Consider the following 27,565-nt stretch of genomic DNA (forward strand, 5'->3'; position numbering starts at 1 on the left):
GAAGGGCTAACGGTCCACAGGCTAGGGGGCGCAATGCTTTCTTTTAAAATGTTGCACCCCTAAGAGATTTGCGCCCGGGGTAACTGCCCCTTTGGAAACACCCCTTGACCCCCCCCCACGCTACCCCACTGGATACGCTACAATTCTGCTGATAGGGCGGATTAAACTAAGGAGCATAAATGGTGCTGTTAATAATAGGTAAATATTTTTACATATTAATATTAAATATTCTTCTTCTATATTTTTCACTAATATATTTAGAGCTGCCAACACATGTGGTATGGATACGGGCTTAGTATGATAGTGAGTCGTTCTATTGTTAGATTACTGTGGCATAGTCAGGATGCGTAATAATCCCTGTTAAGTAATTTATTGGAATGGATACAATCACCTATTGATCCGCATTATGAATGTGCGTGACAAAGAAGGCATGCTCAGTAGGAGCGCAAACAGAGCGGCCAACAACAGACAAAACAGACAAGATCAAGACCCACAAAGGAGCAACTCCACAGCAGGTTTGGGGATTCACAAAAATACACAAGACTTGCTTCATGTTTCCCTAACAGTAAAGTGATGTTTCTCCAATCTGGTGTCATTCAAGATTTTTAGCTGGTAAATAGGATAATTTCCCCATAGGAAAATTGCTGCCTTTTTTTTAGCACAGGGAATTATTTTTAGTTTTTTGTTTAGAGCTTGTCAACGTGCGTGTTCATGGCTCAGGACTTCACATGGCCTGTGGCTAAACACTCAGGGGCAGATTTACAAGAAAGTGACGCGTCCCTTTCCCTGCGCCACCCAGAGAAACCCTTCCGCCACTATGGATGTGCCGTATTTACAATACGGCGCACCATGGCGCAAGTATTGACAGATGCGTCAGAAATTCTGACGCATCTGTTGACGCAAAAGACACGCATTGCTGGAGTCGTGTCGCAAGCACGACAAAACACCAGTAATGCAAGGGGAGGCCTATCCTTATTGTGCTGCGTCACTGCTTACACCTGCTTTAAGCAGGCGTAAGAATTTGATGCAGTGGCGTCCTAGAAGTGGCGCAGCGAAATCTTGTAGATTTCACTGCGTCACTTCTACGAGGCTTTTTGTGTTGGAACGCCCACCCTGCATACATTATACCTGACGTAGGTATAATGTGACGCAGCGCTTTACAAAATGACACATCTCCCTAGATGCGTCACGTTGTAAATGGGCCGCATTTTTACGCTGCTGCTGCGTCACAAAAAGTGACGCAACTGCGGCGCGAAAATGACGCATGGGTCTTGTAAATCTGCCCCCAAGTATTTTAGTGAATCACGTACATTTCTGTGAAAAAGAAAATGTTTTAAAACCTAAAGGCACTGATGTTGAAAAAGCAACTGTGATAAAGAGGAAACCTGGGTGTTGGCCAAGTTCCCCAATGTTCTGGGAGATGTTAAGTGTGTCAACCTTAGGGTTAGTGAACCCTTCCAGAAGTGATAGGAACCAATGTGGAATGGTGCCTTCGTTCTAACCCCCTTCTTTCATACAACCTGCTAAGATGGTGTGGTTCACCACATCAAAGGCAGAGGAGATGTCAAGTGGGAAACCCCTCTGTGTCATCTTGACTCAAGATGGTCCTTAATTCTTCCATGGCCAGCAGCATCTTCTCTGCCTCTACTAGGGTGAAATCAAATTGGCAATGGTTGAAGAGGTGCTCTACTTGGAATCTGGCAATTTTTCAGTGGGGGCCAGTGCCACTCATATTTGCGGCCTTTGGGCTCACTGGCACTCATTTTTTGGGACTGGCATTTACTTTTCCTCATCCAATATTTCCTGCAATCAAGAGTGGGAAAACGCACAACGGAGAAAGAATGAGAAAGATGGAGAATCCGTCATAAAGGGAGAAAGCATGAACCTGCAAATGAGAGATAAAGGGACGGGGAGTGTCTGGAAGTCGGTTAATAAGACATGAGGTTGATTCCAGACTATGCAGCCTTGGTATTCTGTGTGCCGTTGCCGGCTTCCGGCTTCTGAGCAGAGCTTTGGGCACCAGCACTTATTCTTCAACAATTTAAGGACCTTCATGTTTGCCAGAACTTTTCCCAGTGTGGTAGGAGAGTTATGGGGTGATAGTTAGCTACTTCGTCTTGGACTGAGGCTGGCCTTTTAAGCAGGAAAAATATCGCAGCCGACTTCCAGGAGTGTGCAACCTCTCCCGTTTACGTGAGATTTTAATGAGTTTTGACAAATCATTGAAAATTACATATGCATGCGTGTTTTGTATTTATGGATATGTGCAGAGGGTAACATGCTTTTGGTATTGTTGGGTGTTGGAAGAGGTAATGACACACAAGAGGTGACACCTCAAATGCCTCAATGCCCTTTCCATTTCTAAACAGTGATAACACATTTTATTTCTTCTGCCAATCTGCATGTAAGAACTATGTTATGCTTGGTTTTTATTATACTATGTTAAATATAGGAGCTAGCGATGGACTTGGCAGGAAAGATATTGATATACACAACAACAAAGATAACTTTTGGAAATGTCTTTACGCTTCTGATGTAAGAATTTGCAAACATGTTTTTAAATGTTTTATCCAATGTATAAAACGGATATTCCAATGCAAGTTTGTTGAAACAATAAAGAACCCGTCTTTTCATATCTTTACAAATGCTATATATTGGCAGTGTCCATTGGATCTCCTGTCAAAAGGGATTGGTTTAGAGTTAGGTGTTAATGGAAATCCTCCAAATTTTTAAAGGAAATGTAAAGTTGGGAGTTTATCCATAGGCTGAATTTCTTCCACAATGTGAGTAAAGGTGGGGAGGATTACAGGAGGGGAATTCTATGGATTTACCATTTTCCTATAGAGATTTGAGTATTTTTCATTACCACCAAACTCTAAATCAGGCTGTAAAATTTAGCAAGGGTTAAGTTATGAACAGTGTTCCCTGTAAGGTGCGCGTGCGCACACTCTAACTGCTCTGAGCGCGCAATCTGAAATATGAAGCGCGCACACTTCTCAAATCACACCAGAGACCGTTTCCAGCTGCTTTTAATAACGTGAAGCTGCATGAAAGAACGGCCACTGGCGTGTTGGAGAAGTGGAGGCAATGTAGTGTGGAGAAGCAGGTCACTGTGGAAGAGGCAGTGGCGGGGGAGGGGGCTTGCAGAGGGTCACACGCAGGGCTGGCCGTAATCCATTGACTGGGACTGCGGAAAGAAACTTTGATGTTTGTTGTGGGGGCGGGGCGGGGGTTGTTGCAATGTGACGGCAAGAGGTGTGAGGAAGCTGGGAGAAGGGCAGGGGTTGATGGGGTGCTACCAATTACGCTGAGGTAGGGCTGCTTACAAGGTGCACACATTTTACTTGCTTCTTAATTTTTGCTGATATGGGTGGCGGCTACATTTATATTGAGACAAAAGGGCATCTCTTATTAATGTAATTTTTACTGCCATGCACCAATCGGCATTATTCGATGGCGTGGTAATAATGTTATGTTTTAAAGTGCGTTGTTCGTGCTTATGTGTGCAACACATGCTTTTTTACGCTTTACATACTTGTTCTCTTAGGGCAGATTTGAAAGTGCACATTTTCTAAGCCAGTATAAACTGTAAACCCCGAGGCGCTTTTACATTTATAGGATGCATCCGTTATTACCTATTATGAGACCTTCATCTTACAATATGCCCAGTAGGTTTGTTCCTCGTTAATTATTTACACCGAGCTGTTGTATTCCTCTCGGAAGCCACCCTCAAGGCGCCCACCACACATGGGAACATTTACCTCTCACTTCCTCAGAAGTGGAAAAGCATCTCCATAGCGATGCCTAATTAATGAGGCCCTCAGCACGCTAATCTTCCCCGTTACTTCATCGAGTGTTGTCTGCCTGAGCAACCCGGAAGTCTTCTTAGTGGTGCGTCAGCCCGACAAGTTAATACATGTGCGGCGAAAAGGCCTGCTTGACCCCCCCACCCTCCCTCCTCCTTGTAAACACTGTCCTGTCGGTATGAAGAGCGCTCATTCTTCCAGAACTCAACAGACCGAGGGTCTGTGGTAATAGTTCATGTGCGGTTGGCAAATGGGCATGGCGAAGGCCTGCCTGTTTCACTAACTAGCCTTAACAGAAGGGGCAAACAAAAGGTGCTTGTGAACCATTACAGAAGTGGAACAGTGTTTGGCTGAAAAGAGGCGGGTGGAAGTTTCAATGAATACAAACATTAGCTCACAGATCCCAGGTGTTTTAAGCTCTTCAGGACATGGGATGTCATGTGTGTTGTTTTGCTTTGTGTATTGATACCCATGATTCATTGATTTGAGTTTTATTTTTATTGAGTGCTTAAATACTAGTGGGTGTCTTGGCGGTAGTCCAAATAAGGCAGAGAGTAAGTCAGATTGTCAACAGATAAGTTCTGAACAGCTTACAAAGGTAAGCAAATGGGGTGCTGAATGGATAGAAGTTCAAAGGGGAAGACTATTCCAGGTTAGGGCAGTGGCTGTAGAGAAAGCATGGCTGCCCATGCATGGTTTTTAGGTCTCGCCTAGGCAGTGCGCATGCGCTGTCTCTCCGAGACATTTAGTAAGCTATATTGGTGGTGAAACTTCGCCTATTGCAGAGTAATTTCTTGCCGCTTGCCATTTGTGGATTTTGGCATTTTTGTTAGCGGGCTTCTTATTGGATCTCGATCCGATAGGTAACTTCTGTTTCTACCGGAAGCAGCACCTCCTCACTACAGTCTCTTTACGCTTACACAGCGTAATTGTTATTTTATAAAATAGTGCGCATTAACATGCGAGCGCTACTTACGTAAATGGACTCTGCAATTGTGGTTGTATTTCGCGCCACGCAGCGGCAGCACCAGACCTCTGTTTTTGTTCATTGCATTGCTCGATGCACTTCTGTGTCATGCCCCCACCTTCATCACCCCTACCGCCACCCACCATCGGTGTCGCACACTGCCACCCGACCCTCCTCCTTGTTTTTTTTTTAATTGATGCTTCCTGCCTTGACACGGGCGTCGCGCTATATGTTTTAGCGCACCTGGTTTTGTCCATTATTGTGTTTTTTTATCAGCATGGTGCCCTTTCCTGACCCGCCATGAGCATAACTTTAAGAACCACGGGCGCCACGCTATCTGTTGTAGCACGACGACAGCTTTAGTCTTCTTGTGTTTTTTATTTCCTTACTTGATGTTTTTTTCTTTATCAGCATGGCGGCCTTCACGGGCCGCCATGCTCATAACTTTATTAGGCACGGGCGCCACGCTATATATTTTAGTTGCACGGTGCCCGCTTTTGTCTTTCTTTAGAAAGGTTAACGCCGGGCCTTGCTCCACAGGTATGAGCGCCATATTCAGCTTTCAGCGGGAAGCAGCCAGAGAGATTTGTGACTCTGGCTGAAGGAGGCCGCTTTTCCAGGCCGCTGCGGCTGTGATTACTTATTTGTGCTGCACAGCTGCTACAGGGACTGGAGGAGGCGGCTGAAGCAGAAAGAAGCAACGGTAATGCTGCCACTTTGATATATGCGAGTTCGAGATACATGCTGTACAATTCTGAACCAAAAACCGAAATGTATTGGTGTGTGGGAGTGACCAGGGAGGTGCTCATGACTAGGGGTGCCGTGCATAGTAATGTGATAGTTATGGTCAGGGACACTGTATTTATGCAATGCTGTGGCTATTTCTGCTGAATTAAAAATTAGCCACATAATTTCTCCCCGCTGCACTGTTTACAAATTTCAATAAAATACTTTCTAGTTATAATGCATCAAATGTTTTTAAAAGCACTGCCACATGTCTAGCCCTTCAATGCCAGGCACTTTGCAATCGTTAACTGGTCTACTTCCAATTGCTGAATGCTGTAGTTAAATATTAAACTGATAATAATGATGTTAAATGTAGCTCCAATCATATTAAAGTTGACATAATAGTGAAGCAATATGGGACAAAATATGCTGCACCGCCACCAGACAAATGTACAATCTCACGCCAACAGGAACACCAATCACCAGAATTATTCTGACCTTTTTCTTGTTAATTGAAAACTGCTGTTTGCTCCCTTTTCCCATTACAAGCCGGGGAATGGGAGGCCATGCCTTTAACACCCGAGGCACTGTTACTTCCGTTACGCTCTATTGTGTCGTAGAACTGTGTGCACAGTATAGCAAACAAGCCAAACAACAGATCGAATACCACCATCAAATGAGAAGAGAGAAACATCCCGGCCTCAACTCTGGAGACAGTGCTTTTTGTGCGGTAATGGCCACAGCAGTTGTCGTGCTGCCATGTTTCTTATCAAGCACATACCAGCAAACAGTTGGGCAAAGCAAATGCATGGTAGTATTTGTCCAAGAGCTCAAGTATTTTAAAGTACTCAGAGATGTGATAAGTGCCCAAGATCACACAGGGACGCCGTAATTGTGCCCTGTTATTGGGTTTTACACTGTGCAGTTTAGCCACTGGATGGGGGGGGTGGAAATTGTAAAATGTGCGCAAGATCACACGGTGTGGTCATGCAGCACGGTTTTATCGTCTTCTGGAACAATAAAACAAAAGTCGGCCAATTTACCAATCAAATTGCTTTCCAATAACAACTGGCAAAGCAGACACTCCCTCCAATAGACCACTGAACGCACCCAGCCATGTGACGGCAGTCAACAAACTCTTCAACCTTCATTGGAAATATGAACAGTACAAATGAGATGCAATATGCCTTCAATTCCAGAAGCATCCATTGTCCAATTTAGCACTGAGCTTTCTTAATGTGCAGTGTTAGTGCTTCTTTACAGGTGTGTCTTATTTAATGTGTTTGTTAGTGCTTTTTTGCAGGAATGGCATAAAGTGTGTCATTTAATGTGCAGTACTAGTACTTGCAACGCCAATAGCTCAAACTTCACTAATGTGAGACCTGTTGCATTGCAAATGCTTGTTTGAAAGAGGAGCCATCACAAAACGAGTTAGAAGAACATTAGAGGTGAATAGCATCTAATCACAAATGGCATTTAGTAGTACTTTATCGGTACTACAATAGTACTACACACTGCTATTCACAAACCTCTGAGTGTAAATCTCCACCTCTCCTATCTTTTCTATAGGGGAGATCGTCACATATCTAAGTTTACTATTAAGTTGTACATGTGAGAGGGGCCAGGAGAGTGGCTGGAAAAAGGGGCATACTTACTACTAAATTGGAGGGGTTTAGGTAGGAGTGCAGGGGTTAGGGTTGGCCCGGGGAGGGGTTTAGGGAAAGGCATACATAGCAAATGTACAGAGGCCCAAAGACCTGAGAAGGTAGACCGTTTTAAGGCCATCATGGTCCCATATATTTATAAAGACATACCCTTATATCAATGACTTAACTCAGGGTGGACATTACATTTATTGCATGTGATTACTCTGAGTTCCAGACCTGCTACAGCTACTTTAAATAAGCCTTGACCTCTCAATGTAGATTCATTTGGAGAAGCAAGTGTACAAGAGCAGTATCTTGATTATCCTGTTGCAGTGCAGTAACACTTAAGGGCCTATGACACTCCCGTTAGAAGACAATACCCATTGCTGTTACATCCGAGTAAACCCCGACTGCCAGTCGGCAGAGGCATCACATTAATTCACATGAATTAGCTCTGCAGAGGTCTACACCCATCAAGGGGGAAGAGTACTCCGCCCTTGCCCATGGCCCTTTATTTCTTAGCCTTCCTTGCAGGGGAGTGTTGAGCAGATGTTTTCTGTAGTTTTGAGAGCAGGAGAAGTGACGTGAAAAGTAATATTTACTCAAGGCTCCCTGCCCTCCCCTATGATATCACAGGCAGAATCTTCCATTCAGAATCTGCCCCCAACCTTCACACTGCGCATTACACATAAAAAGGTTTGTCATGTTCATATATGCCTTTGACAGACCCTCCCTACATGAATCAATCCCTTAGATTTGGCGTAGTCCTTTGCTTTTATCACTTTTTAAGCACTGGGTTCTTTGATCATGCCTTCCTTAATAATTCAGAACGTAACATTTTCTGACAATCCAATTGTGATCCAATGGACTTGTGACAAGTTTCCTGTAACTTTATGCCACTTGGTATATCATTTCATATGGGATATTCTAAAGGATCGTATCTGGCTCAACCCTCCATATGTATTTCCAGTCTTGCAAAGCTCTACCTCTCATGCAGCCTGAATGCCAGGGAAAACCTGCATCACAGAAGGAGTTACAAACAGTGCAGGTTTATAAACCGGTTTAGCTTAACAAATGCTAATGAAGAAACATGTGAGTACATGCCTATTCAGCCTAAAGTGGAAATCCAGGTACCTCTTGCATGCATGGCCAGTTTCTGGCACACATAGCCTTGGCTGCAGTGCAAAGAGATGTTACATTGCCACACACAGAGGAAATACATTAAAGGGAACATTGGTCATGAATATAATTAACATCTGATTTATAGATAGAAGCAGTCTTTCAAAAAAATGCAAATCACAAATATCCTGTCTGCCTACTGAATCCAGAGATCTCTATGATGCAGCCACCAGCAGCTCTACCACTAGGATGGTTTCGAGGTGGCCAGAAATGGCATCGGGGCTGGCCACCTAATACACGCACTGGTCTGCCACCATTTTTCGTGACACCTGCTATGTGTAGAGAATCCATTTAAAGCATGTTGGTCTTTACAAGAAAGCCTTGCAATGTCTTTGATGTACTAGGAAACAGATCTCTGTACATAAGGGGTATTTCTCATGCGTGCACTAGAAATGTGGCCATATTGGAACAGAAGTGGCTGAGGTGACGCGGACCATGTGTCAGGGCAAAGTCATGCTACCACTGGGGTGGGAAACGTTAAAAGCAATGAACCTTCTGTCACCAGGGTGACAGAGTCTTTCTTCCATTCCTCTGGCAGCCTGGTGATACAGAGTCTTTCTTCCATTCCTCTGGCAGCCTGGTGATACAGAGTCTTTCTTCCATTCCTCTGGCAGCCTGGTGATTCCCCCCACCCAAATCTAAATCAGACCCTTGGACACCTTAAGAAGGCAGCTGTATTTACATTATGACATGTGAATGAATGAATGAAAGGGCATTTGTAAAGCGCATGGCTACCCGGGAGTGTCCTAGCGCATGTATATTTCTTATCTTGTTTTCAGGAAGACTTGGCTTGTTTTTAATCAGTGTCCCTAGGCATTTGCAGAGCAGACATTTGAAAAAAACAGAAGTCATATTCCCTTTGGCTAATTCTAATTCTTTTGTTTCATAGTCTTGTCCTGAGGGCTCAGTTAAATGAGAAGACACAATTGCGGATTAATTGCATCCAAAAGTACTAACATTGTGATATGTATGATTTTTTTTGTACGCCATTTGTTTTAATGAGCAGTATCAATCTGAAATTCTGATTCATCACTTACAGTGCAGACAGCCAGGTTCGTTGCTTTTCTGGCTCCAGCCCGTGCAGCACTTATACACGGTCTGATATTCCAGACTGTACATTTGCTTGTAGGTTGTGTAATATCCAGTCCTTACAGAAAAATCCGTAAAAAAACAAAAAAAAATCAATATTTATGGGTAGGTCATGGAGCATGCAAATACAAAAATAAATTCTACATTTTTGGAAAATGAAAATACACTCTCACCTTGCTTCATATCCTGCGCACCACCGCTGTCCCGTGCAACCTGGTTTCCACACTTTGACCATGCGGGTAAAGACCTGGATGCACGATTGTCTGTGCCCGACCATGGCCAGCTCTTGCTCATGGCAAACATTTGGCCTAAAGGAAAAGGAATGAAAACATACACAGGTTACAGAAGAACAGAGAGTGTAATGGAACATAGAAGTGCATTTTGCTGCACATAGGCCCTGTTTCAGAAAGCAATTTGTGCTGGTAAATTAGATGCACCAGGGCAAATGCAATGATTTGCCATTGGTAGCCATGCACCGTCACCTAGAAGCCGTAAATCCATTTACTCCTGCATTATTGTATGCTACATCAGCATGCAATTGTCCAGGTATAGGGCAAATGTGTACGTCCCACGCAAGGGGTGGGAGGTTGAAGTCATGGTTTGCCTTGCAACTCCGCCTTGCTTATTTCCTACTCTGGAACTAGTTGGAGATTTACTCCTGCAAAGTGCACATCCTCTTCTAGGGAGGGAAGGATAATGGAAAATCCCTAACCATTGATGTGGGTGGAGGGAATGTGGTTTCTCCAAAGGAAATAGGTTTTCCCAGTCAGGGCCGCCTTTAGGGCAGTGCGACTGGTGCGGCCGCACTGGGCGCTGACCTGTGGAGGGGGGCACTGTGACCTCAGGGGGGCACTGTGTTTAGCAATATCTTATGATGTGAGAGATGAGGGGAACTTTTGCAGGTGGTAGTGAGAGAATCCGAGGAGGCAGTCATGGGACGCGGGGGCGCCAAAAGTGATTGTCGCACCGGGCGCAACCAGCGCTAAAGCCGGCCCTGTTCCCAGTAGAGAACAAAAATGTGCAATTGTGCAACTTGACAGCCCTGCATAGAATTTTGCACTATGGGAGTAGCAATGCCGAATAATGTAGCATAGTATTCCCTATAGTACGCCTGGGAAACTGGTGCAGCATTCTAGGTGGATTCCTTCTATTTGTGGATAGGGAAAAATCGTAAATCTGCAACCATGCACAATTGTATTCGCACGGTTATAAGATTTTAATTGAACATTTATATACATTCCAATAGTATCAACAGTAGTACATTATTCGCACTTCTACAAGTTGGGTTCACTCTTTTTATGGTCGGCTTGACAGCGCAGCTGTTGCCAGACAATTATGTGAGCATCACTAGAAAGGGGCTTTGGCTCTAGGAGTACATGTTTTGATTGGACAGACGTTGTGTGCGTCCACAAAAAGTGCTTGCCCTCCATTCAGCTGTGATCATTTTGTTTATTTATCCAGCTGGCTAAACTTGAAATTTCAGGGGCATTGAATGCTATTAAAATGCCCTATATAACTAGATAATGTATGTTTTTTTTTTATCTGGCAGCAGCACAGATGGGGGAGGCAGTCATTATTCTACAAGGATTTTTAGGTCTGGCTTCACAGTGCAACTGTCTCCTGACCTTTAAACCTACACCAATATTATTCTACAGTTCTTTGCTTCCACCCAAATACATATATATTCCCATGCTATATACCTATAATGCAGCACATTACCATACAACATTCCTTTAAAGCTGACCTATTGACATTTGCCAATGCTTGTTTACTCTTGTAGCACTCCTCACTTACTCTTGAATTCCATGAGAAAATTCAGGGGTGAGTCAGGTGTACTACGAAGGTATGTCACACTTACTCATATCAAAAGTGTCTCTCAACATATGCGAAGATTTAGAATTATGCTTTTGATTTTAAGAATCTTTTCTTGAGTTTGGAACAAGACGTGATTTGTCCAGCATTTGTTAAGTACCGTCTGGTTTGTTCCTTAAAGCGGGTAATGAACTTAGTCATGCCTTTCAACATAGCCTGTTTCCTCCCTGTCTTTTCCTTTGGTATCTATATGTTTATTCATTTATGTATTCATTGATTCGTTTTTTAATTAATTAATTTATTTGTTTATGAGAATTTGCCATGCAAGGACCAGGCCCAAAGTGCACCAGCACGCTGTGCAGGAGTGACAAACTGGAAGTATGGTCCACACAGGGACATCACAGGATAGAAAGAAAATACAATGGCCAAGATAGTACATTCCTTGTAGTTCCTGCAGGGAAAACAAGATATGTGCAGTTGCACGTTGACACAGAGATATTAAAAGGTACCTTAAAAGAAAGGCTGTGTAAAAAGTATGAAATACAGTATATAAAGGGACTTAGAAAATATATCTTGAGGTGCATTAAATCACACAGTTAATTGTAATGGACTGAGAGATTTACATACAGGTTTGAAGAGCAAAGAGTACTTTAATGTTGTAGACAGAGGACTGAAAAAATGGTATGTATAGGACAGTTTTGATGATCACAAAGGGACAATGAAAGGTACAATTAAAAGATACAACATTTAAGGAGTAAGACACATACTGAAGGACTCAGAAGAAATGGCAAATATATGTATAGGAACAAGAGATGCAAAGTTAAAAGTAATAGGCTGATCTGTTTGCATATAGATTAGCAAAGCAGGAGATAAGCAATGTTGGTATTAGAGAACTCAAAAACAAAGGTGTGTGAGGGACCAGGACTGGAAAACAATAGGGTATGGGTATAAGCAGGAGATGGAACGCGGACTGGCGTTGTGAGGGTAGTAGAAACAGTTGGGGAGTGTGGTAAGTTTAAGTATTTGGAGAGACAAGGTAGCCTGGGAGGGTAGCAGCCATTGTCAATCTTGAGGTATTCCTCAAGTGTTTGTTTTTTAGGGTAGCCTGGAAAGAGCGAAACAAGGAAGGTTCGGTGTTAGGTAATCTCTGAGGCAAGATCCATTTCCTCAGAAGGAGTACAAGAAACGTGGAAAACTGCTAGTCAGAAAGTGTTTTGCCTCTAATTAATCATTAGCCCCTCAAGATGAGAAATCTTTGAGCAAGGTATGTAGGAGTGTTCATATGCACTGCCTAGTAAGTGAATGATATAGTTTAAAAATGGAACAGGCCGGCATCTGGAGCCATTTAAGATTTGTTAGGACCAATGTGATTTGGTCTAAATTGTGAGAGTATGAGTTGAGGTGAGATGATGCATGAAGGGTGGCTTCATGGGTGGTGACGTTGATCTTGGGCAAAACAATCTGTAAAGTATTGTCATAGTCAATGAGATAAATCATAAGTGCCCATACAGCACGTTTGCTATTGCCTTTGTGGATGGAGGATTTGATGTTATAGAGAATAGTAAGCCGATATTTGTTGTTATTGATCATGATTGTAAAGTGGGGTTTTAGACAGACCCTGTTACCCAGAAGACAACCTAGGGACGAGAGCGATGTGACTAATTTATTATTTTATAGGACTATTACTAAAATGGCACATTTAGAAAGTTGTAACTTTCCTGCATAAGCCAAATGTGCATTTCTACCAGTGTCCAGTCTCACTTGGCTTGCCTGTGGTGAGATGTGGAGTACTCCCAAACAGTGGACAAAAGGCTTGGGTGTGGAGAGTGTTTTCCCTCCTTGAGCAGGATGGCCTGGGGGGCTTCGCCTAGCCCCTTCCTGATGTCATGGAGTGCCTACCCAGTTACTGACAGATGTGGCTAACACCTAGGTCTGCCTCCCTTTGCCTTCCTAATCAGCTTGGCTCCATACCCAGTGGGAGGGAGGAACTGCCCCTGAAATGGTTTGGAGTGACCACAAGGGATGGTTTGCCAATTTCCTTAGCCACACATCTGGTTGGGAACAGGGAGCTCTGAAGAGTGGAAGAAGGGTACCGCGATGTTGGGTTTTGGTAGTGATGGGCACTATGAGATATTTTACAGTAAAACACACAGGAAGTGTTGCATAAGTGGGTACATTTACCCTATTGGTTAGGGAGTGGCCAGGAGTTTGCCCAAGGTTGGCACTAGACATAAAAGTGACCTCTTCAGAGTCCTTGTCAAAACACTCCTGGACCTGTGAAGATCAATAGGACAGTCTGAATCCTGAGAGTAACTGTACCTGTTTGCCTTGAACCATGGACCTCAGGAGTGACTCGAAGTGTCATTTAGCTGACCTCCTGTTTTCAGTTACAGGGACACAACAAGTTTCCAGAGGACCCTCTCCCTACAACTACTCAGCTGACCAGTCCCAACTGGGCCTGCCCTGGACCTTCCTGCTGTCCTTTGTGGGAGTGAGTTCTAACCTTGAATTGGTGCCTCCCAGGTCCTGGACCCTTGGATGGTGTTAGAGTGTACTCCTCCTGCCCACACAGCAAGCACTGGGACTTAGAAACTTTTTGTTAACGTTCTGCCTGGAAAACTGACAGATACTGGGTTCGCCATTGAAGCTGCAGCCGTCAACGTAAAATCGTCAGTTTCTAAGTCCAAACAGACAAGGCTTCATCGACGCTTAGTCGAAGACCTTCCTGAACACAGATGTCACCTGCTTTGAATTTTCACCTTTTGGACGACTGCACTGGGACCCCATGAATCAGCAACCCGGCATCATAGAGCCCCACTTCTCATCCAGCTTGCAGCATGCACGGCCTACTACTCATCGATGACCACTTTTTATACATAAAAGTTTCTAAGTGAAAAGGTAAACTTTTACCTGGGAAAAACTTGATCTCTGTATCTGACCCACACTGCATCCGGGCAGGCCTTACCCTTTGACTTTGACCCAGTCTAGCGCAACCAGATACCAGTGATAGATGATTTGTGCTCCATGTCGCTATTTTTACCTCAAACATTAAAAATTCATATCCCTGGTTCTACTTATTGGACTTTTGTCATTTTGATGTTATTTTATTAAAATATCCCCCAGTTTACTAATTTGTTTTGGTTTTTTCATGCATTGTGTTTTCACTTTATTACTGTTTGAGAGTGCTGCGTACATTATTTACACATTGCCTTGAATTTAAGCCTGACTGCTTTTGTGCCAAGCTATCACAGGGTTAAACCCAGGTTTAATTAGTGACTTTGGTGGTTCATCCTGGCAGGGATTGCGATTATTATTTGAGGTGGGTTCTCACCCCCTCAACTAGTACTCCAGTTTCTTACACTTGAGCTGTAGGCACAGTTGCCTGTCCTCTGCATATTGGAGGTATGAGATGTCAGGTTATCAAAGCGAGGTCTAAAAGGCTCCATGTATAAGCTGAAAACTAATAATACAAATGATTTGTGCACGAGTTATAATATCAACAGTATGCGTTACTGAATATACATCAAACAAATGAAGCAGTGGTCACATGGTGTTTTTCTTCTTTATGGATTTATTCGGTGATCAGATGCCCAGCCAACACGTGTTTCGTCAGGGTGTGAACCCACGACTTCTTCAGGGCTAATGGACACAAGTCAAAAAGCGACTCTCACTGCCGGTTGTAATTCCGTCCCGGCTGAAATGGGGGTGAGTCAATCCCAAGAGGCACAACAGGTAAATGAGGTAAGTACCAGCAACCAAAACTGCAAATGGCGAGTAAGGTAAAAGCGGGTATGCTACAGGTCGACAGAGTAAAACGTGTCAACTTGTAGTGTACTCGCTTTTACTTCAGTCGTCTCAGGGGGTTTAGGGTTTTCCCCCTATCTGTAGCACCGTAATATTTGACTGGACTTGATACTAACGTTTATACGCAGAGGCGCCATTGCATACCGCATCACTTCTAACCCCTTACGATTTTTCTATAAGCTGAAAACTATACTAACGTGGAAGCAGCTACATAGGGAATGCCAAGAGTCTGGTTCAAATCCTAAATACAGCATGTTATCTAAAGGTTTTTTTTAAAATATAGAAACTACACTGTCAGTATGGTGCGAAACAAATGATACCTCACAATGTCGAGCAATACATTGGAAACCACATCACAAGGAAAAAAGAACACCGTCGTGCAACGATAATGAACAGTGACTTTTACCCTAAAACTAGTGAATAGTCCTGATGAACAAAAAACACAACAGCACCTTTGAAATTACATATGCAACCTCTGCTTGCCAGAGGAAGTGGCCTTGCAAAGATATAGCCCTCCACTCCTTCCTCCAGGAACATTAAGAACGCAAAAAGAATACAATTTAAAATGCAAGGGAAACCAGACCGTTAAGTTGCTTGAATTAAGATATTTTACAAAATGTTGAAGGGCACATTTAACTTGAGCTGAACAAACAGACAAACAAGAAACTGAGTTTTTGAAAATATGTGCAATGTACAACAAATGCAACTGGGTATGAGGCCTAGTCATGACAACTTTAAAACCTTTGTCATGTAAAATATGGCCCAATTATGTTATTTACAGCATATTCATGTTAATTAAACACATATTATTTGTTAATTCGAAACTCACGTTTACAGTGATAATATTTCGTCCCTCAATATTCCAACATACAGCTGTTCCAGCAGTAAAATACCTTGGTCATGTTTTTTTAATTTTTTTATTTTACACAACTTGGAATTTTGATGGGACTGGTAACTCATGTTATACTTGAATCAGAATTCTTGGGCCTGAAATAATATAGGCTATGGCCAAATATGTCTGATGAAACATCCAGGGGCGTATTATGAAAATATCCCTGGGGTGCAACAGGTGGTTGCGCCCGCTTAGCACGACCCCGGGGCACTTTGGTATTACAAAAGGGGCCGGAGACGCTTGTGCAGCAATTTCTGTAATACTGATAGCGCTGACGTACATAAAGCGCCAATGATATCTTCAGGGGATGATCCCTCATTTGCATAGGGGTGTGCCTCTGCGCCCGCACCATATTACAGAGCCAAAGAAGCTGTCAGGAGGCGCACTGACAGTGAGCGAACTAAAACGTGCCGCACTATCTGTGCGCTTCCTGAGAGCAGCCCACTGGAGGGGGAAACGGGGTCTCATGGACCCCCAGACATCCCCTTGCAGGTGGGTGCAGTCACTGACTGTGCCCGCCTGCAAGGGGATCTCTAAACCCCTTTAAAGTACAGATGGGTTGCTGACTGCACTGTGGAAACACAGAACGGCTTTAAAACAGCCACTCCGTTTTTCACATAAATGCACTTACGCCAGGGCAGTGTGCGTTCGCGGCTGCCCTGGGAGCAATGCATTCCATGTAATAGGGCACAAACAGAGAAAGTGCACCCTTTACATAATAGGGCCAATGGTGATCAAATACATGGTGGTGCGGTGTGAGTTCCCAAAAGTATCAAGCATTTGCAATGCAATAGGTCTCGCATTATTAAAGTTTGAGCTATTGGCATTGCTAATAATAATGCAACACCAATAGCTCAAACATTCAGTAATGCGAGACCTATTGCATTGCAAATGCTTGTTCTTCTCTCTGTCACTGCCATTTAAAACGTGGCAGCCAAGGACTGAAAAAAATAATGACCCCACACTGAGGGAAAAAACTCTTTGGGTGTCGGGGTCATTATCTATTTGATGTTCAAAAACAAACTCCCACTTTGGAGTTGTTATTGAGAAAGGTGTCCAGTAGTGCTGCCTTTGCTTTTCAACACATGCTGCCAGGTATGACAACTCAGACTGAAGGAACTAAACAGTGCCTTTAAAGTGAGCACTAGGAAGTTATAACAGCAGGATTTGGAGTGGACCCATCAATTTGGCTATGTTCCCTGGACAGTGCTGCTCCACATAACACGGAAAGCCTGCAGTAGTTGTTGTCCAAGACAGCTAATGGAAGCGAAATACAGCTTGTCATCCTATGCAAGCACTGGAGTGGCATCAACCAGCAGTTCCACTAAACAGCCACTTCTGTGCCGCTCTCCAGAGAACGACATTTTGTTAGTTGTCCACCTCCACAGCAGATTATGTCAAACTGTCTTCCTTGACTTGTACAAACAACGTTATGATCATTTTTTTGTTTGTTGCATATTTATATAGCGCGAACTCGACCCAAAGGTATTGGAGCGCTTTACATAGCACCGTATTTATGTCACACATTCAGGCACGGGGAGATTAAGTGATTTGCCCAGAATCACAGGATATGGACGCGACCTCGAGGCTCGAACCCTGGTTTCCAGCACCCGAGGCGGCAGCGCAGCCAACGGACCACATCCTCTGGCCACTCTGGCAGTAGTGGCGTAATTCTAACTGCTTGACTACGAGTTTAAAAAAACACTGGAGGCAGAGTGAACAAATACTAGCCAAATTATAACTTACAGCAAGTTTAACATTAACCACCAAATGCCCCTTCTGATTCTTCATTCGCAGAAATCAATGCGTTCAGCAAGATGTGGCCGTCTCTCAGTGGGTAGTAGTACAGCCTGCATGAACCTGCAGAGAGCAGATCATTCCGAAGCAGCGGCCAAATTAAACATTACTATCTTACGTCACAGGTCAGCGGGTCACAGAGGTGGACTGGTCAGTTACATGTCAGAACAAGGATATCATGCTTCAACTAAACCATTCTCTCCCACGTTCACACGCTGTACGTCACGGCCTCACAGATTCTCAGCAAGCCCTTAATGCTAAAAATAAAACTAGGTTATGCGTTTCTGAAGAGCAAGCCGCTGCCTTCCTCCGACAGGCCTCTTCTGCCGAAGAATGCTTCCAGAAAAATAAGTTAGTCAGCGGCAGGGACGAGGAGCACTGAACTTTAGTATAACTCGGGAGATAGTTGTAACCAAGATGAGCAGTGCCCCGCTCCACCCCCCGGCGCTTAATTGCCTGACACTGGAAGACGTGTGGGGAGAAATGAAGGATGATGTATCCAAAAAGCCATCACTTTCATTCAAGTAATTCACCGGCAAATCTTTATCTGCTACTACATCCATGAAAGGTTCGCGTCTACGATGGAATGTTTATCAAATACGATACCCTGGTTCACTCGAAAAGAAAAAAGACAGCGCATTCCACAGCTCTGTTGTTCCTCTGCAGAACAGCGCCGTGGAACCTGCAGGCGGAGCGACAGCCGCCAAGAAGACCTTTGTTTTCGTTGCGGTGATCAGCAGAGTGTTGACACAGCTGGCGGGAGGCTGCATTTGCCTGGACCCTGGTGCCGCCACTGTATTAAACAAATACCCATAAAAAGAAAGGCATGGATCAGCGTTTCGCGCCGTAAATATTAAAACATTATTATTCCTGCCCAGGCGTGCATGCGTGCTCGATGCCTCAATAAGACAAGTAGTCCCTAAATTAAACGATAACAGCCAGCAGTGGAACTACATTGTAGTTGGTCGGTGCTGCTTCCTGCAAAACGGCAGGAAAACGGAAGTGACGTTTCAGACCACCAGCCAATCAATGAGCTACATAAAAGGAGCAATGCCAGATTTAACCAATGGCAAGCCAAAATACAAATATAAAACGCAATGGGCGGAGTTTCACCCAACATACTAATTACTTAATGCCTCGGAGAGGCAGTGCATGCGCCGCCCTTTGCAAGACCTAAAAATGCCTTATCCCTGATTGAAATCCATGGTCTGTCTGAAACACTCTCAGTCCAACACTGAAAACAATATCCAATCAAATCTTCTTTAGAAACCACCTGAAACTGCAGATCAGTCAGAAAAACCTTCATCTGAATCCATAACTTTCAACCATGTAATTAAAGCCATGGGTCAGGACAAGAATACCTCCATTAAACCAAACCAACCACACAACATTCGCAGTCCCAACTCAAGCAATTAGAAGGCCTAGTGGCGGGCATTTATTCACAGCTGGAGTTGGTACAGTGTTCCTTTGCAGACAGCTGCGGCTGAGGTCTTGTCTCAGATGTAACTGTCTTCCATATGTAATATTAGCTTAGCCCGCCCCCTCCTTGAACTGAGACCCTTCTTTCTCACTCTCCATTGTTACCTGGTGTAGTATATTGATCACTTCTGTAATCAGACAGATCAGCTTACCAGGTCAGTCTGTATGTATGCAAGTGATCTGAAGTAGGTGGACAGATTATATGATGTTACAACGCATACATTACAACGCATACTATTACAGCGCAGATTTTACATCGCAATTATTTAATGCCTGCATTATAATAGATGTTTCCTGGTGGGAAGCAACTTACAGAACTTTGGAGATGCCAATTCCAGATAATATCGTCAACACAAACCTCAACCATTATAGGTTTTGGGGTCCAGAATTGGGGGGAAAACATGCATGACCTGAATTTATTAAGTTCACTTGCTCATGTTCTCCCAGATTCCAGGCTGGGTTCTGTTTTCGTCAGAAACAAAATGTGTGTGGAAAATCATTAAGTATTACAAGGTGCATTACATGCACCTGGGAAATTTTATAATCGATAGGGATTGTATACCCTGGGGATAACACTCCGCCCGACATATAGTGGTGCTCCTGCTGACATGGAATACTATAACATGAAAGAGCTGCAAGAAACAATTGCACATTTCATCAATCTTTGTACCCTCAGTAAATGCGCTGTAAAAATGTAGAACTACCTGAATTCTGCAATGCTTGAATCAGAAACTCATCAGAGGTATGAAAATAAATTAAAGGACCTTGAACGAGAGTATTTATTTATTTAAGCAGTTTTGCACAGTGCAAACTTGGCTCAAGGCCATTGGAGCACTTTATGTAAGGACTAAGCAATTTACATAAGAATCAGAAGACACGCAATTTTTAGGCACGGTGAAGGTAAGTGATGTGCACAGGATCACATGATGGTGAGCGGAGGCCGGGTTTCGAACCTGGCTCCTTGCTGCCAAGTTTAGCAGCGTTAGCCTTCAATATTTGCCCAATAGTATGAAATTCCCAGCGAATAATGAAATATTCAAAATGCTAAAGTCAGAAACATTTTGAACAATTAAAATATTAATTTAAGAGGATGTATTAAGCAGTTTTATAGATAGAGATTTAGAGAGAGTACTAGAAACAGTTAACCACAGGGTAAAGCTTGTTTGAGTCATTTTGTAATCAATTCAGCATATGTATTTATATGTATAAAAGTCAGGGAGTTAGGTCAACACATAATCACTTTTCTGTTCTGCTTTCAGTAACCAAAATATACCTGCATGCTGCTGCCAAGTTTATACATTGAAAGTAGCTTTGTGGTTGTTCGCTTTAATGTTCCAGTGATGTCAGGGTGTTTCTTGTTACATATTATACAAATGCTGGGTGAAATGAACCATTGCCTGGAGCGAACTCTGACGACTAAGGGACTTATTTAGAGGCTGGCAGATGGATACCCCATCACAGCGTGCGGATGTCACGCCCCCTGGTGTTACGTTATTGCATTACAGCCTATGGCACTTGTAATATGGAGGATGGGATATCGGTCAAGTTTTGACAGAGTATACCACTCGCAAAACCCTAATCAAGGCCCTAAGTGATCAATGCTTCTAGATGGCATTTATTTCTGATCACAAACACGTTAAACCCACCAATAGATAGCCCTCTTACATCGTGCTTACTGCATGATCGCAGACCCTACTTCAGTCCTGATATATTTACAGTGTAGTGTTAAGTCCAAAAGACTTCAGAATCAGGAATACGAGCCTGAAATACTGCATTTTTGTACTTAACTTGCGGTAGTATTACCACATTTTCAGTAACAACTCAGAATAGGAGGCATTTGCCACACCCAGTACACACATCACCCAGCAGTGCTTGTATTTTAAACAGTGGTGTAACAATAGCGCCTCAGCCCTCGCGGTACAAGGGGTGGCCCCCGAGCTCCAGGCGGGCCCCTCCAGCACTGTGCATGGGTCGCAGGCCCCTGGCCTTAGAGCTCCTGACTGGGCACATAGCTTGGGGACCTCCTACATGTACTTTGCAGGAGGGTCCTTCAAGATTTGCTTTTCACTGGCTGTAAATAACCCATCAATATCTGCACCACACAGAAAAACAAGAAACCATGTTTTTGAAAATATGTGCAATGTACAACAAATGCAACTGGGTATGAGGCCTAGTCATGACAACTTTAAAACCTTTGTCATGTAAAATACGGCCCAATTATGTCATTTACAGCATATTAATGTTAATTAAACACACATTATTTGTTAATTCGAAAATCACGTTTACAGTGATAATATTTCGTCCCTCAATATTCCAACATACAGCTATTCCAGCAGTAAAATACCTGTCGAGGCATAGGTGTCCTCGACAGGTATGACTGGCACCTAAGAACCTCAAGTGAGCGGCCCGTGATTGCACAATGTAAGACTGAAGCAGATGATTGGTGCACATCTAGGTTTTTACCTTTGCACCTAGAACACATTCTGCAGCAACAAAACATCAAGTGGAACACAAGAGTAATGTTGAGATTTGTTTTAAGAGGCTGGTGACTATATGAACATAGTTGTCTCAAAATCTTCAGTGCAGTCCCACATGGCATCATGTGGAAGCTGTTTTGTTGAAATGTATGAGTCTCTGGGAGTCATATTTTGTTTTGACAGTTTTTTCAATGCTTCCTATTTGTGAATGAAGCTTACCCCCAGTGCTTGATTAAAAACACACATTTTGGGTCTAGCTAGAAAGTGCTTCTTCCATTCAAGAACTCTCCATTGATCCATCGGCACCTGTTCATGTGTTTATAACTCAGATGGACCTCCATGGCTCATATTTACAAATGTGTCAAACCATGTAGACACTCTATTGCGTGAGAGAGAGAGGGCAGGAAAGCACCATATCTACTAATATAACTACTAACATATGGCCCTAGCCTGCTCTCTCCCTAGCACTGGCGCACAATCAGGCTGCCTAGTGCCACTCACACAACTTTACACCATATGTTCCCGCAACCCGAAGAAAGTAAAGTACTGGGAGCATGCAGGAAGCGGTTACCATTTCTCACCTGATAGACCTTTCTAGCTGAATGAGAGGCAAAAAGGGATTCAACATTCAAATAATCAATTTAAAGTTCATGTAACCCATTTGGTCACCAAATAAGGACCAGGGATTGGTAACTAAAGTTATGTTGATTTATTACAAATCAGCAATCAATTCAAATCAATGCAAATCCAGCATCATAAAGATACAAAATTCAAAATGGAATTGTAAGTCGGTAAAGTAAATTCAGTTTCTATCGCATTAGATATGGAACAAACACAGCACAAAATACAAATAGTGGCAAACAAAATTGATGTTCCTTAAAGAAATCCCCAATTCTCCTTCCCTAACGTCAATAGATCATAAAGTCATCTAACCAGGGCTCCAAGTCTAGAATGGAGATGATTCCGAATAAAAAGATGCTAGGGAAATTTTAAAAAGCCGGATGATGTCAGCATGGTGAAAACTTCAGTAGAAGTCTTCTAAAACAGGGAAATAAGTGATGGCATAAAGCCACACTTATGTAAGAATAAGGAAAGTTGAGAGGTATGTACCTCTCAAAGTCCAAAGGGATCTGCTCCAACTTCCAACAGTGTAAACACTAATTAAAGCACACAGATACTTAATCATCTGCCATATCTCACACCACCCACTCCAAGGACCAATAGTTTTCAATTTCACAGGTACAACTGCAGCATCTTCAGACTTTTCCATCCCACAGAACTTGAACAGCCACGGCAACCCTGAGTTTCCCTCTGTTCCTGTTATGCAATGAAAAGAAGACTTCTTCTGCTCATTAAACCATCCAATTCTTGGAGTGGGCCCGCGCATGTCAACAGGCGGGACCAGACCACCCAAACACACCTCAAGAACAACAGGCAGGCTCAATGTAATAGCTGTGGGGCAAGTTAAACTCCAGACCTGCTCTAGCCGTGCCTAACCTGCTTTTTCTAGCTAATACTCATGTATTTTGTTTACTCTTAGGACATACGTTGTTCGCACTTAAAATAGGAAATGTTTAGTACATACCAACCTTATCATGTATTTACGATATTTAATATGCTTTGCTTGCTTTCAAAAATAAAAAAAGAACATAGCGAGACAAACAGGACATTCGTCCTGTAAAGCTATATGATGCCAATTCGCACAAAGCTGGTTCAGGGGGAAATGTGAAGCAACTGACCTTTAAGTTGTTGTTGTATGTTTGTTACTACAAAATGACAATAAAGAGGAAACAAAAACCAAAAAAAAGTCCCATTCTTGCCAAGATTTCTCTTCCCTGGCCTCACCATCTCTAATACACAATACTCATAAGTTATTTGGTCACCAAAGCAACCCCCTCGATGCACTCAGTGAGTCACGCCAAGCCCACCCCGGAGTTCACACGGTACCCGCTCTCAGTCACAGAGTTCAACGGTAGCAGGCCTCAAGTCAAAACAGCAGGAACCACTAGGGCAGAAGGAGAGCAAGACACTCATCTGATCATAACACTACTTAACTCTTCCCGCTATCTGCTGATACATGTCAGTGGCACCCAGTTGGAACCTACCCACTCCTGAGAGAGACAGTGCCAAGACTGGGGTGGGAGCATGACCTCATGGCTCTCCTCCAAACCCCGAAGGATATAGCATAAGCTTGTGTGAAGAAAGACTGCAACCTGAAAGACGTGCCAACAAAACCTTCTGGAATCCCAGTGGGGGATCACCCATCGGTGTCAGGCTCGGGTCATCACCCGATAACAAAGACCCAGAGGGACAAGTAACTCGCTCCTTTATTGAGGCCCTGTTCACATCTCTCCGAGCAAGCAGTCAAACAAGATCCATCAAATGACCTTAAAGGAGTGTGTTGTAACCTAGAAGCTGTCGGAGACCGGGTCTCAGCTTTCGGAGAGCATGAAACCAGCCGCAACGAAGGAGTGGAACAGCTACAACTGGAGGTCATCTGCCTTCGTGAGCAACAGATTGACATGCCAGCTCATGCTGAGGACCTGGAAAAAAGGGCGAGGAGAAAGAACATCTGCATTAAAGAAGTGCCGATGAAGGTCTCTACATTAAAGATCTCTTCCTCCACATACTAGATGCCCCAACGGACAAGGAGATCAAACTCAACCGAGTGCATAGAGTGGGCTTACCAAGATCAGAATCTGCCCCTCCAGCCGACATCCTGGTTTGCATTCACATATAACAGTTAAAAGAAAGCATCCTGCACAGGGCCCAAGATAAACACCGAGTGCACTTCAAGGGGCACACGCCTATATAGTACCAAGACTTAGCAGCCATAACTTTGCAAAAGGGCCGTGACTTTCCTCAGTCACCTGCGGAGCATTGGCATCTCTTATTCCTGTAGCCACCCGTTCCCGTCATCTTCCGTCTTGATGGCAAATTGCACCAACTTTGTCTGCTGATGGAGGCATGTCAGATACTTGGCATTGAAGATCCTACTACTGGAGACCAGCAACAAAGCTCACGGGACCAAAGCATCCGCAGACACCCATGATGGCAACGTCAAAAGACGCCAGCTAGGGACTGAGGCCTGATCCAGAGACCTTAGCAATGGAAAGAAAGGTGGCGCTGGAGCCGCTATCCAGAGACCCGAACAGGGCAGAAGTTATGTGACGCCACTGGCACCCTAACGACTTCTTCTTCTCTTGAGGTGGTGGAATGGGGGGCAGGGACGGGGAGACAGGGGCTTTGAGCCCCAATTTGGACCCACTCTCATTGCCTCCCAAGGGGACAGTAAATTGGCTCTTGAAGCTTTGAACTTGATAATGTTTTTTATGTTGTCGTTTTTCCATGTTGCAGTTCTCGAAAGTACTCACTATATGAGAGGACACATTACAGCCCAGACACATTCATACAGTGGCTCAGCTGTGACATGTAAGGGTGGTTCTAAAATTATGTGGCTCTAGTACTGTTTGTGGAAGAGAAGTCATTCTTCAGTCAGTGCAACCTTAAATTTGGAACAGTGCGACACCCTATCTCACTGTGGGTAAAAATAGGAAATATATTCAGCAAATGTAGCATTGCAAACCATTAAGTAGCTGATCAAGGCACTACACAACTCAGGCCTCCCCTACCTGAACTGCCGCACCTCCTTCCAACATCCACTGAGACACCTCTGCTCAACTCCTACTCACACACATCCTACGCATACCCAGTACTGGATCAGGAGGACTGGCATTCTCTTACATCATTCCTAAAGCATGGAAAGGCCTCTTATTCCACATCAGAGGCTCCTCTTCTCTTCTTTAATTCTGCATGAAACTGAAGACCTGGCTTTTCAATTACCCAACCGGCCATAGGCAGGGCTAGACGCACACACCTCCTCAGTGCCAGTATGCCCTTGCGGGTGAGAGTACGCTTTACAACTGCACATAACATCAGAGGGTGGTCAGTAGCTGTCCAATCTACTGGAAGCAAAATGTAATTCTGGATAAATACAGACTATACGGGGATTCAGTATTATTTACCAGGAGCACCACTAGTGCCTAATTTCTCTTTCTGCACCTCTTAGTGGAGAATTCTGAGATGCGCAAACAAAACAAAGTCAAATGGCCCATTTGCATTAGATTTAACCTGATGAAAACCCCTTAGGATGCACAGTCTACACGTTATAATACTGAGTCAGGCACAACTCGAGTTTAGATCTTTTGGAATCTGTACATTACTTGGCACCATGGTGTAAACTTAATATTCTTGGTTCATTTAGGAGGATAAAGGAATCAAAAGGCAGCTTTAAGTACTGTCTCCAATCGGGCTCAGTCACTCAGAAGGAAAGGACTAATCCTGTATCCACCTTTCTGATTGGCTGTTAGCCTATTATTTTAGCAGCAGGGAAATCTTCAAGCAAGCACAGAGAGAGAACATACTTTCAGCCTTTTCAACAACTAATTTTCTTGACAGTCTCTGACCTTGCAGCGATGTGCAGGCCTTTTCTTAATGTGTTAGTCTAAGCAAAAGATGGCAGACACTTGGCAGGTCTGACTTTGTGTGGATCTATACAAAGATATCACAGTAATATACAACAAAGAGGAAAGCATACACTTCTAATAGACCAGTACAAAGGGGCTTTGTCAGCAATTGCTTATATAGTGGCACAAAGTTCACTGCTCGGCTAAGAAAACTGGAGGCAGCTATTAGAATAATGAATGAAGAATTGCTCTCACTCCAGGTTTAATCCTTTCTCAAATTCAAAATATGATCCTGCTGACTGAAGTAAACACCCAGGGGCAGATTTACAAGAACTGACGCATCTCTGCAAATTAGCAGAGATGCGTCAGTTAATTTGCGTCACGTAAAAAAACACATGTGCCACCATGGATCCGTCGCATTCACAATGCGGCGCACCGTGGCGCAAGGATTGACAGATGCGTGACGCATCTATTGCCATAAAGGCAACGCATTGCTGGAGTCGTGTTGCAAGCACGACGCAACTCCAGCAATGCTTCGGAACGCCTATTTCTATTATGTTGCGTCACTCCTTACGCCTGCTTCAAGCAGGCGTAAGGTTTTGACGCAGTGGCGTCATAAAAGTGACTCCATGAAACCTTGTAGATTTCACTGCATCACTTTTACTGGGCTTTCTTGCGTCGGAACACCCACCCTGAATACATTATACCTGACGCAGGTATAATGTGATGCATCTCAATAGATGCGTCACGTTATAAATGTGTTGCAATGTGGCGCATTGTTTACGATGCCGCTGCATCACAAAAGTGACGCAACAGCGGTGTAAAAGTGTTGCAATGGGCCTGTAAATCTGCCCCCCAGAATTGTTTACTAAGCATAGACTTTAGCTCCTGTTATTAATTAGTATTGCTGGACGGAATACCATGTTTCTATTCTAAGCTAGTCTGGCATCACTATTGATGTGGAATCAGGCAAAGGACTCTGTAAAGAAACACTGGTATATTTAAGGGTGACTTTGCAAGCATGCTGCACCAATGGTCACTTTTGCTGTTGATACGTTTCTGCAAGTCACCTCAGCAAATCCTAGCTATATCTCTTTTAAAGTGTGCACTTTTATCAATTATTATACAGTGTCTTAAGGGCTCCATAATATTAACAAGTGTTACTTAAATACTAACCTTTATTATTTTGGACACATGGAACCCTCTGTTTTTTCTACAGATTATTTTGTATCCCTTACAAGTAGATATTCTATTTTGCTTGGTTAATAATAAATGTATCTTCATGGAGACAAGAATAAATATATTCAAGATCACAGTAATTGCTGCTAATGTTTTAAGATTTTACCCATTTTAGACAGTTTTTTCGAAGACGTAAAAATGGATTTAAAATGCATTGAGGGAAAAAAAAAGATTTCACCTGTATAT

At 43.5% G+C, this 27,565-nt stretch overlaps 1 protein-coding gene across 1 annotated transcript in view; it reads right to left on the bottom strand.

The window, feature by feature from the left end:
* Positions 1–27,565, bottom strand: part of LOC146785830 (uncharacterized) — a 946,503-nt gene that overhangs the window by 875,434 nt on the left and 43,504 nt on the right. Inside the window, exons 2-3 of the mRNA XM_085635161.1 lie at positions 9,587–9,721; positions 9,362–9,471 (exon numbers count right to left, since the gene is read on the bottom strand). Of these exons, the coding sequence (XP_085491287.1) occupies positions 9,362–9,471; positions 9,587–9,721 (245 nt within the window). The remainder of the gene's footprint in view (positions 1–9,361; positions 9,472–9,586; positions 9,722–27,565) is intronic.

The sequence above is a fragment of the Triturus cristatus genome, chromosome 11 (assembly GCF_964204655.1).
Source record: "Triturus cristatus chromosome 11, aTriCri1.1, whole genome shotgun sequence".
Classification (NCBI taxonomy): Eukaryota; Metazoa; Chordata; class Amphibia; order Caudata; family Salamandridae; genus Triturus; species Triturus cristatus.